This window comes from Eubalaena glacialis, chromosome 10, assembly GCF_028564815.1.
Source record: "Eubalaena glacialis isolate mEubGla1 chromosome 10, mEubGla1.1.hap2.+ XY, whole genome shotgun sequence".
Classification (NCBI taxonomy): domain Eukaryota; kingdom Metazoa; phylum Chordata; class Mammalia; order Artiodactyla; family Balaenidae; genus Eubalaena; species Eubalaena glacialis.
Window position 1 is genome coordinate 50,932,499 of NC_083725.1, and position 15,354 is coordinate 50,947,852.

A 15,354-nucleotide genomic window follows, 5' to 3' on the forward strand; every position below is an offset into this window, starting at 1 on the left:
TCTGTGAGTCTTTCTGTAAATAAGTTCATTTTTATCATTTTTTTTAGATTCCACATAGAAGTGATATCATATATTTGTCTTCCTCTGACTTACTTCACTTAGTATGATAATCTCTAGATCCATCCATGTTGCTGCAAATGGCATTATTTCATTCTTTTTTACGGCTGAGTAATATTCTATTGTATATGTCTAACACATCTTCTTTATCCATTCATCTGTCGATGAACATTTAGGTTGCTTCCAGGTCTTGGCTATTGTACATAGTGCTGCTATGAACATTGGGGTACATGTATCTTTTTGAATTAGAGTTTTTGTCTTTTCTGGGTATATGCCCAGGAGTGGGATTGCTAGATCATATGGTAACTCTATTTTTAGTTTTTTAAGGAACCTCCATACTGTTCTCCATAGCGGCTTCACCACTTTACATTCCCACCAAGAGTGTAGGAGGATTCCCTTTTTGCCACACCTTCCCTGGCATTTATTATTTTGTAGACTTTTTAATGGTGGCCATTCTGACCGGTGTGAGGTGATACCTCATTGAGGTTTTGATTTGCATTTCTCTAATAATTATCGATACTGATCATCTTGTCATGTGCCTGTTGGCCATCTTTATGTCTTCTTTGGATAAATGTCTATTTAGGTCTTCTGCCCCTTGTTTGATTGGGTTGTTTGTTTGTTATTGAGCTGCATGAGCTATTGTGACCCCTCTTGACCCATGTTGGAGGATGGTGCTGTGTGGCAGGTAGCCTCTGAACATTGCCCAGTCAGCTTCTGTGACTCGTGCCAATGTTTTTGCCTCATGCCTGCCTTGGGAGTCCCTGGAGGTCATGAAAACTTTTCCCCAGGCTTTTCCCTCAGCCAGGACTCACAGGCCCATTGCCCATTCATTATCATCCTTGGGCACAGTGAGTGCATCCTCTCTGTAGCAGGAAAGAGCCTTTCATCAGTTTGGAATGCTTTATCCCTTAGGGTTTAGCTCTTGGTGATGCTCTAGGCTATGGGGTTGGGAGGGTAGGACAGAGTTTCAGTTGCTAGTTGGGCATAAGTCCTTGGGCCCAAATCCCTCTCACACTAACTTCTGCATTCCTGGGATTCTAATGGTTTCATTTGCTCTAACTCTTAAGCACCGTGGCTGCTGTTCTATATTAGATTCCTATTAGACATTCGTTAAAACATATAAAAGGAGTGTGTAGATGCTCAGATGGTCCTACGTCAGGTCAAGTATGAAGTGAAAATCTCCCCCCACACCCACCAGCATTCAGACAAATTCACAGTTCTGTGCTCCTTTCTGCAGCTGACAATTTGATATGGCTAGTAGTTTGTCTTGTATCTAAACTGCCTCAAACTTCCTCTACTTTTTGCCTTTGCTAAAGGCATTCCCCATGTCTGGATTCAATCCACCCATTGACCGCTACTTATCCAATACCTCCCATGAGCAGGACCTGTGCTAGGTGCACAGGGGAGGCAAAGAAGCCTAATACTCCTCTTTTCTAGGAGCTTTCAGGCCAGTTGGAGAGACTGGAGGCGCATGTATAAAGAGGAAATGTACATTAAGTGAGATAACGGGATGGGGAGGGGATAACCACACAGCACTGTTAAAACCATGATTACGGATTGCTTGGGTCATGTTAACCATGGTTGAGGCATGGCAGGGATCTAGACAAACCCACCGCAGGGCAGGCCTCTATTTAGGCAGCCCAAGCTGCTGAGCTGATTGCTCTCCCAGAGGGGAGGGCACTGTCTCAGGATCACGGTCCTGGGGAGACCGCGTCCCACTTAGCCAGAGCGGCGCTGTTGACAGATAATCCAGAGCTTCCATCATTTTGTTTTAACTGACATTTGGGGGTTATCTGTGTTTTTCCAACAGCCCTCCCTCCCTCAAATTTGGTTGATTCTCAAACCCGTTTGCTCCTGGATAATAAAGAAGTAAAAGTATATATTTAGGCCATTACAAGGCAAAAGTTAACTCAAGTCCCACCTCCTCTTTGTGTTGACTCCCAGCGTTAGGTGACCTGATTGGTCTTTCTCCTGCAGCTCTGCTTCTACTCCTTTCATTGTGTTTTAGCTCAATCATGGGCTAAACTGACTTTTGTAGTATGAAGGGGGTTATAACCACTCTTCATGGCATGGTTTCTGTAGGAAACTGTATTCTGTCCTGAGGTAGTAACAGCACAGCTGGCTCTCCTTCGATCCCTCCCACAGCAACACATGGGCAACCGCTCTGTCGATTCCCTGGGTCTGGGGAGGGGAGGGGAGGAGGGGGAGGGGAGGTGGGAGGGGAGGGGAGGTGGGAGGGGAGGGGAGGTGGGAGGGGAGGGGAGGTGGGAGGGGAGGGGAGGGGCAGGGAAGGGAGGAGCAGCAGGTAGGCCTCACTCCTCTCCTTTCAACGTTCAACCAGAGCTGCTTGCTTTTTATCTTGACTGTATATATGTTGGGCTTCAGCATATGATTCCTTTAAAACATTGAATCCTGCTGTTAAGCAAAAACTATTGAAAACCACTGTTTTAAGAAAGTGGGTATGAAGAGGAATGCTGAACTAGTGATTTAAAAGAAGTTTGCTTGTGGACTTGACATAATAATCTGGAGGGGCAAATGCACTGTGAGTCCTGGACATATTCCAGGTTCATGCTCTCTTGACTTTGTTAAGTTTTAAGATCACTGTAGTCTAGAGTCTTCGATTCAGCATGCATATATATGCATGCAGACGTAGCGTATTTTAAAGATATGTACCTTTAAATTTTTGCATTGTTTGCATTTGCATTAGGGATATAAAGGTTTTAGAATTTGTTTATGGACTGTCCTTTACCTAAACATACTTTTTCTTCCCATCTTCTAAAGATAACACTGAAAAGTATTCTATTTTCTTTGTGTCCAGGCTAGAAATTACTAAGTTTCTAATTAAAGGTATGGTAACTTGGGTTATTTTCCTCATGTGGGTCTTTGTACCCTCTGATGTTTTGCCATAAAACATGGCTTCTGTGGCTAGAGCACTGCTCACCACCTGCTTACTTACAAGACATAATGCTGGGACGTGGTAAGAGCCAGAGCTGGGAATCAGAAGCTGGCGTTTCTGACTCTTGCTCGCCGTGATTCTAGTAAGTTCTTAACAGCTTGATTCCCAGGAACAAGGATACAGCTTGATTCCCAGGAACAAGGATACTAGCCTTGCTGACTGCACAGGCTTGTTTTGGGCTGACATGAATAATGCTCTCTGAAGGCTTTTTGCAAATATCAAGAGCTCTACAAACCCACGTGGTTGTTTCACCTGAAGTGAACAGGGCTCTGCATTTCCCATGGCAATGACACTTGTCTAAGGACATCGTGACTTACCTTTCTGTATGTGGAGATTTAGTTTCATCAAAGAGAAAAAGAAACTATAAAAACTGTAGGACTTAACCTGGAGTAATGACATGGGGATTTTTCGTAATCTTTATATAAATGTCATTTTTAAAGAAAGAAAAATGGATTATCATGCTTGTATATCTGGAACTTGAGTTTTATTGTTCACCACCATGCTATTACTATTCTTTACAGACTTGGCATTTATGTTTTAAGTCCAAAGAATTTCTCATTCTTTAATTGTATTTAAAGCAGAGGTATGACAAAGGAGAAGGTAACAACAGCAATGCTTTATAGTTTCTTTAGCTTATGTCCATGAATAATTAGTACTAACAGGAAAGCATTAATATTTGGCACATATGTTTTAAGTGTGCAAACAGCACATTCCAGGTCTTTTGTGTTAAAACAGAGAGACATTACAAAGATGAATGCAGAAACAGTAAGCTGTATCTTTTTTTCCTAAAAGAAATTTTAGGATGTTTACATAGCTATTCATTTTTAAAAATCTTTGAGTTTTCAAACCTAGTACAAGAGAGCTGCACTTGATCTGTTTGTATTTAGAATATAGTGCATCCCTTTCCCTCATCATGTGTTGTTACAGAGGAAATGGGTTTCAGTATACATGATTCAGGTGGGAAAAAACTGCACATTTAATTCCAAACTATTCCTTAGACTGGAGAAAAAAATCTCTTTTGGAGAAGTCATGTTTATTTTAGAGTAACTCTGTAGCTGAACAATTTGTTTGTTAATGCAGAAATACAAACAGCTTTATTGAACAAAATACTATTTTCTAGCTGCCTTACAGAAATGATTTACTCAGGAAAACAGAACAAAATTTCTCAGTTTCATTAATCAGCTTTGTAAATATTTTGCCAGAGCTTTTTTCCTTGGGGTGGGCGAAGCAAATAAAAAAGTTTAAAAGCTCATATGTGTCTGTTTTGTTTTAGCTTGGTGTATTTATTCAGAGTAAATTCTGTGTGTCTTTGCAGTTCATCAATATGTGTATTCAGAAGTTTTTCAAGTTCTTTTGCTCGCTTCTCCTCCTCCAGAAGGAAATGCTGTGCAGCCAAAGAAGCTGGGAAGGCTATATCTGGGGGCGACTAAAAAAAGAAAAAGAAAAGTTAGATGAGGAACACAAGGCCTTTTACAAAAAGTCTTCATATTTCTTGGTATGCTTCACCACTGACAAAACACTGCAACTCTTAATGAAATAATGTATCTTAAGCTGAACTCTCTACACCAGTGTAATACAGTTGCTGCTAATGAAACCCTTAAGGAACGAAAACAGCAAGTGAAGAGTATAGTCGAGTCGGGCAAAGAAAGCTTATAGAGGAAAGAAACTTAAGGCTGGGCTTCAAGGGGGCCCGCTGCTGCATGGAGGTGGCGAGGTGAGGTGGGATCAAAGCATGATGTACAGTGGGGTGGGTGCGTAATGCTGGGGCGATCTTGTTTGTCCAACTGCAGTTGAGAACACTTCAGTGATGAGTGCCTGCTTCCACCCTTCATGTGGTATGGAAGTGCTCAGTTAACTGTGGCCTGTGTAGTGCTTATTTACACACACACACAATGTGTGGCTGAGGAATAAAGGGCAATGATACCATAATTTTACAGTGTTTCATTCAAAATAATTTGTTCAGTTAATTAAAAAAATAAGTTGGGGAAATGTGTACTTTAATTTTTTACTTCTGCGGCACCCCCAGACTCTTCTTCAACTTTTGTTTTATGGGAAGAATGGGATTTTTATAAAGCGTATGGAGAGTCAGCGATCTGTATGCAGGTGAACTCTGTTATAGGGGGATGTAGTTCACAAGTCTGGCCTCTGCCAGAAGTGTAGGGATTGTGGCAGATGACAGTGGAGTACTGCCAGCTTATCCAAGTAGTAGCCCCAACTGTAGCTGCCGTGCCAGGTATCACATCTTTACTGAAGTAGAATGTCACAGTCTTGGGGGCATGGTATGCTGCTGTTGATCTGGCAAATGCATTCTTTTTAATACTCAGTAAGGAGGAAGATCAGAAGCAGTTAGCATTCTCATGGGATAGAAAACACAGCATGAAGTGTCTCCAGAGGATGCTAGCCTGATAGGCTTCTTGAAGGCACAGCTGAGGAATTAGCTTGGAAATCATATCGCACGAGGATGGGGTGCCATTCTTCAGCATATGGTATAGACTTTAAAGCAATGGCTGTTATTTGCTACTGTGTTTATAACAGTGATCTGGGAACAGAAGGGAGGATGTAGGAATGGCTTCACTCTCTGTTGGCCCTCTGGGAGAATTTGTTCCTTCTGTCTCTGTCTTTAGCCTCTGTTGGTCTACAGGTCTTTGGTCTCAGAGAAGGAATGCCTCTCACCAAGTGAGACTGTAAGAGTCTCCCTAAACTTAAAGCTTTGGCTGTACCTAGTCACTTTGGGCTCCTCATGCTGACAGATCGGAGGCACAGAAAAGAGGTACTACACTGGCAGAGGTAACTGACCCTAATCATCATGAAGAGGTAAGACTACTACTACATAATGGAAGCAGTGAGGAATATGTTTGGAACTCAGGTGATCCACTGAGGTGGTCTTTTGGTGCTCTCATGCCCAGTTTTAACTGTAGATGACAAACCACATCCTGATAAGGGCACGGGAACCAGGGGCTCACCCCACAAGGCAAGCCACCTGGACCAACAGAAGTGCCAGTTGAGGGGGGCAGGAACCTAGAGTGGGTGAGGAGATGATGAGTATCAGTTAAGTCCTTGAGACAGCATCAAGGGCTATAGTTTGCTCTACCAACCCTCCTCTGTAAATTTTCCCAGAAATTACGACCAGCCAGAATCTTGGAGAAGCTATGCCTGAATGGAATGAACAACATGAAAAGAACACGGATCTGAGTGGTTCAAGAAGTGGACCACAGTGGATGCCGCTGGTGCTCTACCTGGATCCCTTCACCAGGCTGGTGCGTCTATCCTCCAGCTGCTGTGGGTTTTGGCTGCTAACAGCTCACAGCTGGCCACTTCTCTGGAGATCTGCCTGTGGCTAAACTGGAGCCTCCCGCCTCACCTGGGAAGTTACTATCGCCCCCTCTTCTCAGAGGCAGTGACTGATTGACACAGGGCCCAAAACACCAGCCAAGAAGATGGCAGAGTAGAAAGGCCCTGAGCTCACCTCCTTTCTCAGGCACATCAAAATCACAACTGTCTGCAGAACAACCATCGATGAAAAAGACTGGAACCTTCCAGGAGAGATCTTCTACAATGAAAGGCATAAAGAAGGAACCACAACAAGACGGGTAGGAGGAGCGGACTTGCGATATAATCAAATCCCATACCCTCCCAGGTGGGCGACTCACAAATGGGAGAATAATTATTTGCAGAGGTTCTCCCACAGGTGTGAGAGTCCTGAGCCCCACGTCAGGCTCCCCAGCCCGGGGTTCCAGCACTGGGAAGAGGAGCCCCCAGAGCATTTGGCTTTGAAGGCCAGCAGGGCTTAACTGCAGGAGCCCCACAAGACTAGGGGAAATAAAGACTTCACTCTTAAAGGGCTCACACAAAATCTCACATGCACCAGGACCCAGGGCAAAAGCAGTAATTTGATAAGAGCCTGGGCCAGATCTACCTGCTGACCTTGGACAGTCTCCTGGAGAGGCATGGAGTGGCTGTGGCTAACCCTGGGAACAAAGACACTGGTGTCAGACATACCGGGGAACATTCAACTGCGTGAACACTCCTGGCAACTGACATCTTGGATCATTAGCGCCAAGACCTGGCCCCACCCAACAGCCTGCAGGCTCCAGTGCTGGGATGCTTCAGGCCAAACAACTAAGTGCGCAGGAACACAACCCTACCCATCAGCAGACAGGCTGCCTACAGACTAAAGAACCCACAGCCGCCTGTGGACACACCCCTAGACAGGGCCCAGCCCACCAGAGGGCCAAGACCCAACTCTACCTACCAGTGGGCAGGCACTGGCCCCTCTTGCCAGGAAGCCTGCACAAACCTCTAGATCAGCCTCACCCACCACAGAGCAGACACCAGAAGAAAACTACAATCCCGCAATGCAGGCCTCCTGGGACTAGCTGGGCCCTGGCCCTGCCCAGTAGCAGGCCAACGCAAACTTCCAGACACCTCGGACCCCATAGTCAACTGCCTCCCCCACCAGTGATCTGAAATGAGCTCTGGGATCCCAGGGCCCTGCAGCCAGACTCTAGGAACCAGCTCTCCCTGCCAGTAGTCCAGCACTAACCCCAGAATCTGGCTTTACCTGCCAGTGAGTTGGCGACAGCCTCAGTCTTTGGGACCCTGATTCTACCCACCAGTGAGCCAGCACTAGCCCCAGGGCCCCCTAGGATTCCACAACCAGCCACCTCGTGACCAGGCCCCACTAAACAGCAGCTAGCAGCAACTGCACAAGGCAGGGCCTGGCAACCAACCAGACTAGGGGCCAACCAAGCCTACCGGACCACCCACATAGCCTGTCATAAGAGAAGGACCTACCCAGCCCTCTCAGGGGGAACCCCTAGAGCATATTCCGTGGGTGACAAGAGGGGAGTGCACTGCTCGGATGCATAGGATGCCTTCTCCAAGGTCGAGAAATGTTAACTTACCAACCACATACATAAAAATACAAATAGCAACTTAGACAAAATGAGGTGGTAGAGGAGTATGTTCCAGACAAGATAAATCTTTAGAAGAAGAACTAAGTGATATGGAGATAGTCAATCTACCCGAGAAAGAGTTCAGAGTAATGATCATAAAGATGATCAAAGAACTCAGGAGGAGAATGGATGCACAGAGCAAGAAGTTAGAATTTTTTAACTAAGAGTTAGAAAACATAAAGAACAACCAAACAGAGATGAAGAATACAATAACTCAAAAATACACTAGAAGGAATCAATAATAGAATAAATGATTCAGAAGAATGGATCAGTGAGCTGGAAGACAGAGTAGTGGACATCACTGTTGCCGAACAGAAAAAAGAATGAAAAGAAATGAGGACAGTTTAAGAGACCTCTGGGGCAACATCAGGTGCACTAATATTCACATTATAGGGGTCCCAGAAGGAGAAGAGAGAGAAAGTGCCCAAGAAAATATCTGAAGAGGTAATAGCTGAAAACCTCCCTAACCTGGGAAAGGAAATAGTTACCTAAGTCCAGGAAATGCAGAGACTCCCATACAGGATTAAGCCACAGAAGATTACACTAAGACACATAGTAATCAAAATGAAAAAAATTAAAGAGAGAATACTAAAAGCAGCAAGGGAAAAGCAACAAATAACATACAAGGGCATCCCCATAAGGCTATCAGCTGATTTTTCAGCAGAGACTCTGCAGTTCAGAAGGAAGTGGCACAATATATCTAAAATAATGAAAGGGAAAAACCTACAATCAAGAATACTCTACCCAGCAAGGCTCTCATTCAGATTCGATGGAGAGATCAAAAGCTTTATAGACAAACAAAAGCTAAAAGAATTCAGTACCACCAAACCAGCTTTACAACAAATATTAAAGGAACTTCTCTAGGCAAAAAAGAAAGGCCACAACTAGAAACAAGAAAATTATGGAAGGAAAAACCTCACCAGTAAAGGAAAACATAGGAAATCATCCATACACAAAGCTAGTAGGGAGGTTAAAAGACAAAAGCAGTAAAATTGTCTATATCCACAATAAGCAGTTAAGGGATACACAAAACAGTTAGATATAAAATATGATATCAAAAACAGTAATCATGAGGGAAGGAGAGTACAAATGCAATGCATATAAAATGCGTTTGAAATTAAGAGATTAGCAACTTAAAACTATCATGTATATATGTAGACTGCTATACCAAAACCTCGTTGTAACTACAAATGAAAAATCTATAATAGATATACATACAAAAAAGAAAAAGGAATCCAAACATAACACTAAAGATAGTAATCAAATCACAAAAGAAGAGAACAAGCGAAGAAAAGGAAATAAAAAAGACCTACAAAAACAAATCCAAAACAATTAACAAAATGGCAATAAACACATACATATCAATAATTACCTTAAATGTAAACGGACTCAATGCTCCACCAAAAGACACACACTGGGGGCTTCCCTGGTGGCGCAGTGGTTGAGAATCTGCCTGCCGGTGCAGGGGACACGGGTTCGAGCCCTGGTCTGGGAAGATCCCACATGCCGCGGAGCAACTGGGCCCGTGAGCCACAACTACTGAGCCTGCGCGTCTGGAGCCTGTGCTCCACAACAGGAGAGACCATGACAGTGAAAGGCCCACGCACCACGATGAAGAGTGGCCCCCGCTTGCCACAACTAGAGAAAGCCCTCGCACAGAAACGAAGACCCAACACAGCCAAAAATAAATAAATAAATAAATAAATTTATTAAAAAAAAAAAAAAAAAGACACACACTGGCTGAATGGATACCAAAACAAGACCTGTATATTTGCTGCCTACAAATTACCCACTTCAGTTCTAGAGACACATACAGACTAAACGTGGGGGGATGGAAAAAGATATTCTATGCAAATGGAAATCAAAAGAAAGCCAGAGTTGCAGTACTTATATCAGACAAAATAGACTTTAAAATAAAGGCTGTTAAAGAGACAAAGATGGACACTACATAATGATCAAAGGATCAATCCAAGAAGATATAACAATTGTCAATATATATGCACCCAACGTAGGAGCACCTCAATATATAAGGCAGATGTTAACAGACATAAAAGAAATCAACAGTAATACACTAATAGTGGGGGACTTTAATACCCCGCTTACATCAATGGACAGATCATCCAGACAAAATCAATAAGGAAACACAGGTCTTAAATACCACATTAGACCAAATGGACTTAATTGATATTTATAGAGCATTCCACCCAAAAGCATTAGAATACACATTCTCTTCAAGTGCACATGGAACATTCTCCAGGATAGATCACAGGCTAGGCCACAAAACAAGCCTTGGTAAATTTAAGAAAATTGAAATCATATCATGCATCTTTTCTGATCACAACATTATAAGACTAGAAATCAACTACAAGAAAAAACATTGCAAAAAACACAAACATGTGGAGGCTAAACAATATGCTACTGAACAACCAATGGATCACTGAAGAAATCAAAGAGGAAATAAAAAAATACCTAGAGACAAATGAAAATGAAAGAACAGTGATCCAACACCTCTGGGATGCAGCAAAAGCAGTTCTAAGAGGGAAGTTTATAGCAATACAATCCTACCTCAGGAAACAAGAAAGATCTCAAATAAACAACCTAACCTTACACCTAAAGCAACTAGAGAAAGAAGAACAAACAAAGCAAAAAGTTAGTAGAAGGAAAGAAATCATAAAGATCAAAGCAGAAATAAATGAAATAGACACTAAAAAAAATAGAAAAGATCAATGAAATTAAAAGCTGGTTCTTTGAAAAGATAAATAAAATTGATACACTTTTTTTAGCCAGACTCATCAAGAAAAAAGAGAGTACCCAAATCTTAGAAATGAAAAAGCAGAAGTTACAATGCAACCAACACCACAGAAATACAAAGGATCATAAGAGACTACTATGAGCAACTATGTACCAATAAAATGGACAACCTAGAGATGGACAAATTCTTAGAAAGGTATTGATACAATCTCCCAATGCTGAGAAATAGAAAATATGAACAGACAATTACCAGTACTGAAATTAAATCAGTAATTTTAAAACTTCCAACAAACAAAAGTCCAGGACCAAATGGCTTCACAGGTGAATTCTATCAAACATTTAGAGAAGAGTTAAGACCTATCCTTCTGAAACTATTCCAAACAACTGCAGAGGAAGGAACACTTCTGAACTCATTCTGTGAGGCCATCACCCTGACACCAAAACCAGACAAAGATATCACAAAAAAAGAAAATTACAGACCAATATCACTGATGAACATAGAAGCAAAAATTCTCAACAAAATACTAGCAAACAGATCCAACAACACATTAAAAGGATCATACACCATAATCAAGTGGGATTTATCCCAGGGATGCAAGGATTCTTCAATATATGCAAATCAATCAATGTGATACACCGTATTAAGAAATTGAAGGAGAAAAACCATATGATCATCTCAATAGATGCAGAAAAAGTTTTTAATAAAATTCAACATTCATTTATGATATAAACTCTCCAGAAAGTGGGCATAGAGGGAACATACCTCAATATAAATATAGGCCATATAGACAAACCCCCAGCTAACATCATACTCAATGGTGAAAAGCTGAAAGCATTCCCTCTAAGATCAGGAACAAGACAAGGGTGTCCACTCTTGCCACTTTTATTCAACATCGTTATAGAAGTTCTAGCCACAGCAATCAGAGAAGAAAAAGAAATAAAAGGAATCCAAAATTGGAAAGACGTAAAACTGTCACTGTTTGCAGATGGCATGATGCTATACATAGAAAGTCCTAAAGACGCTATAAGAAAACTACTGGAGCTCACCAATGAATTTGGTAAAGTTGTAGGATACAAAATTAATATACAGAAATCTGTTGCGTTTCTATACGCTAACAAGAAAATATCAGAAAGAAAATTAAGGAAACAATTCCATTTACCATCGCATCAAAAAGAATAAAATACCTAGGAATAAACCTACCTAAGGATGCAAAAGACCTGTACTCCAAAAGCTATAAGACACTAATGAAAGAAATTGAAGACCACACAAACAGATGGAAAGATATACCATGTTCTTGGATTGGAAGAATCAATATTGTTAAAAATGACCATACTACCCATGGCAATCTACAGATTCAATGCAATCCCTATAAAGTTACTAGCGGCATTTTTCACAGAACTAGAACAAAGGATTTTTAAATTTGTATGGAAACACAAAAGTCCCCAAATAGCCAAAACAATCTTGAGAAAGAAGAATGGAGCTGGAGGAATCATAATCCCTGACTTCAAACTGTACTACAAAGCTACTGTAATTAAAACAGTATGGTACTAGCACAAAAACAGACACATAAATCAATGGAACAGGACAGAAAGCCCAGAAATAAACCCATGCACTTATGGTCAATTAATCTATGACAAAGGAGGCAATAATATACGATGGAGAAAAGACCATCTCTTCAATAAGTGGTTCTGGGAAAAGTGAACAGCTACAGGTAAAAGAATGAAATTAGAAGATTCTCTAACACCATATACAAAAATAAACTCAAAATGGTTTAAAGACCTAAATGTAGGACCAGATACTATAGAACTCCTAGAGGAAAACGTAGGGGAACACTTCATTTCACGCACCCACTCCCATGGTCATATTCTTGACATTGTCATCAGTGATAACTGCATTACTTACTAATTAAGATTTTATGCAACCCACCTATTATCCTTCCAGACTTAGTCTAGTATTCCCACTTTCTCATATCATCCATTCTTTTCTAACTCTGCTCATATTCCACATCCATTATGATAACCATTCAGCAACTTGTCCCTCCCTATATCCTGGCTCTATCCTAGGTATTTGGTAAAACCCAGGCCTAATTAAACTGCCTGCACCATTCCTGTACCTGAGAAACTGAATGCTGGGCAGGTGGATGGAGGAGAAATTACATTACTGTACAGACTGGTTTCACTTGAAATTCATGACCGCAGATTCAAATGGTTAGTTAGCACTGCCTGGCCATTCTACTGCACTTCCCTAGTATGTTCACTTTCTCACTCATGGCATTGTGGCCTTGCCTCTTTCTCAGGTGGGAACTCCTTCATCTCTCCACACCACGTGCACCTGGAGCCATATTTTAGGCCATACTCTGTTTCAGAGTCTTCCTTCTAACTACACTGTGGATTCTATTCCTTCTTACCTGCTTAATGACTTTGCTTCTACAAATGAACCTCATCCCTCCCTGGGTCCCACCCCGCCTCTTTCACCATCAAACTTTCCTCCTCTCCTTGAAGATTCCCATTGGACCACTAAATGTTATGGTCTAAGGCTTTGTCTTGGGGCAACTTTTCCATTTATACTCTTTTAAGTATTATCAACCAGTCTGATAGATTTAAGTATCAGCCTTATGCTGATTACTCCCATATTTTATTTCCAGCTCTGATCTCTTCCTTGATTACCAGGTTCACATATCTATTGCCTATTTATTATCTCCATTTGAATGTTTAATAAACACTTTAAATTTAAATGTCTAACCTAGAAATCATGATTTTCTCCTCTAACCCTGGCTCTTTCCTAGTCTTCCATGTCAGAGAGTGGTACGAGCATCTACCTGAGGCTCAGGCTGAGATTCTAGGAGTTATCTTTGAGTCCTCTCTTTCCCTCGCTCCCATAGCCAATCCACTGTCAAGTCTGATCTCTCCAAAACATTTCTTGGATCTAACATGTGGTTCCACCTCCACTGTTCCCAAGCCAGCATCATCATCCCTTGCTTCGACTACTGAAATAGCCTGACAATTGTTCTCCCCACTTCTACCTTTGCCCATCTATAATTTATAATTTATTCTTTATTTGGAAGTCAAATGGATCTCTTAAAAATTTTTAAACAGATCATATACTCCCCCACTTGCAACTTTCCCATGGCTTCCATTGCTTTAAAATAAAATCCAAATTCCTTCCCATGGCCTACAGTCTCTACATACCTGGACTTCCCCTGCCTATTTCTCTGTCCCCATTTCATTACATTCTCTCTCTGTCCTTCTAAGCTCCAGACCACCCCCTTCCCCTTTTCTGCTTCTCAAACTTACCAAACTTCTTCCTGCCATACAGATTTGTACCAGTGGTCCCCTCTGCCCGAAGCTCTCTACTTCCAGATCTTTGCAAGGCTGGATCTTTTTTTGTTATTTAGGTCTCATCCTAAACGTCCCCTCCTCAGTAATCATTTTCCTGGCCACTCAACCTAAAGTCATCCCCCACACTCTCATCACTTCCTATCACATCGTCTGCTTTCTTTTCATCATTTTTTATAGCATTTATAACTTCTTGATATTTTCTTATTTGTTCATTTGTTTCTAGTCATTAAGTGTTCCCTCTTTTTTTTGAGATAAAATGCACATAAAATAAGATTAACCATTTCAAAATGAACAATTCAGTGGATTTAGCACATTCACAATGTACTACAACCACACCTCTATCTAGTTCCAAAATATTTTCATCATCCCAAAAGGAAACTCTATACCCATTAAGCCACTGCTCCCTAATCCTCCCTCCCCCTTTACTCCTGGTAACCACCAACCTTCATTCTGTTTTGATGTATTTACCTATTCTGGGCATTCTGTATAAATGGAATCATATAATATATGACCTTTTGTGTCTGGCTTCCTTCACGTAGCATAATATTATCTGGGTTCATCCACATTATAGCATATATCAGTACTTTACTCCTTTTTATGATTGAATAGTATCACACCGTGTATACATACCACTCTTTGTTTATCCATTCACCCATTGATGGAGTTCTCCTCTTTTTTTCACCAGTCTATAGACTTGTCTGTCTCATCAAAGATGTGTTTAGGACGGAACCTGCCATACAGTGTGTGCTTAATACATGTTTATTTTATCAGTGACTGAGTGAATGATGAACTCTAGTATTTAAGGGACAGGTATAGGAGGGAGAACCTTGGAAGCAGACTGGGAAAGAGTAACCAGAATGGCAGTAGGGGAATCAGTGGAGAATAGCATCTTCGAAGTCAGAGAACATAAGAGTATCAAGAGAAAAGGATTAAGGAAGATGAATTCTTTAAACTGTGTATTTAATTAACAACTAGGATGTCACTGGTGGTCTGAGTAGGAACAGTATTGATGTAGAAGTAAAAATGCAGCAGTGGATGGAAATCACTGGACCCGGAATGGTGGGTTGGGCTACATCTTTCAGGAAACTCTAGGGCCACCATCACATCTTAAGTTCCCTGTGTGCAGACCTACAACAGTAGAGAATTTTCTTTCCTGGTTGACTCTGTAGTTATGAACTCCTCAAAGGAATAATGTAGAATTTTAGAGGTGGAAAGAAACCCAGTGTTAAGTTATACAATAGATACTCTTGAATGCTTTTTGTGCCTGCTAGTGCCAGGCACTGTTTTAGGTGTTGG

The 15,354-nt window shown here is 41.5% G+C and overlaps 1 protein-coding gene across 1 annotated transcript in view; it reads right to left on the minus strand.

The window, feature by feature from the left end:
• Nucleotides 1–4,262: 4,262 nt before the first annotated feature.
• DEUP1 (deuterosome assembly protein 1) overlaps nt 4,263–15,354 on the minus strand; it is a 74,566-nt gene continuing 63,474 nt past the window's right edge. Inside the window, 1 exon segment of the mRNA XM_061202714.1 lies at nt 4,263–4,439. Within this exon segment, the coding sequence (XP_061058697.1) occupies nt 4,263–4,439 (177 nt within the window).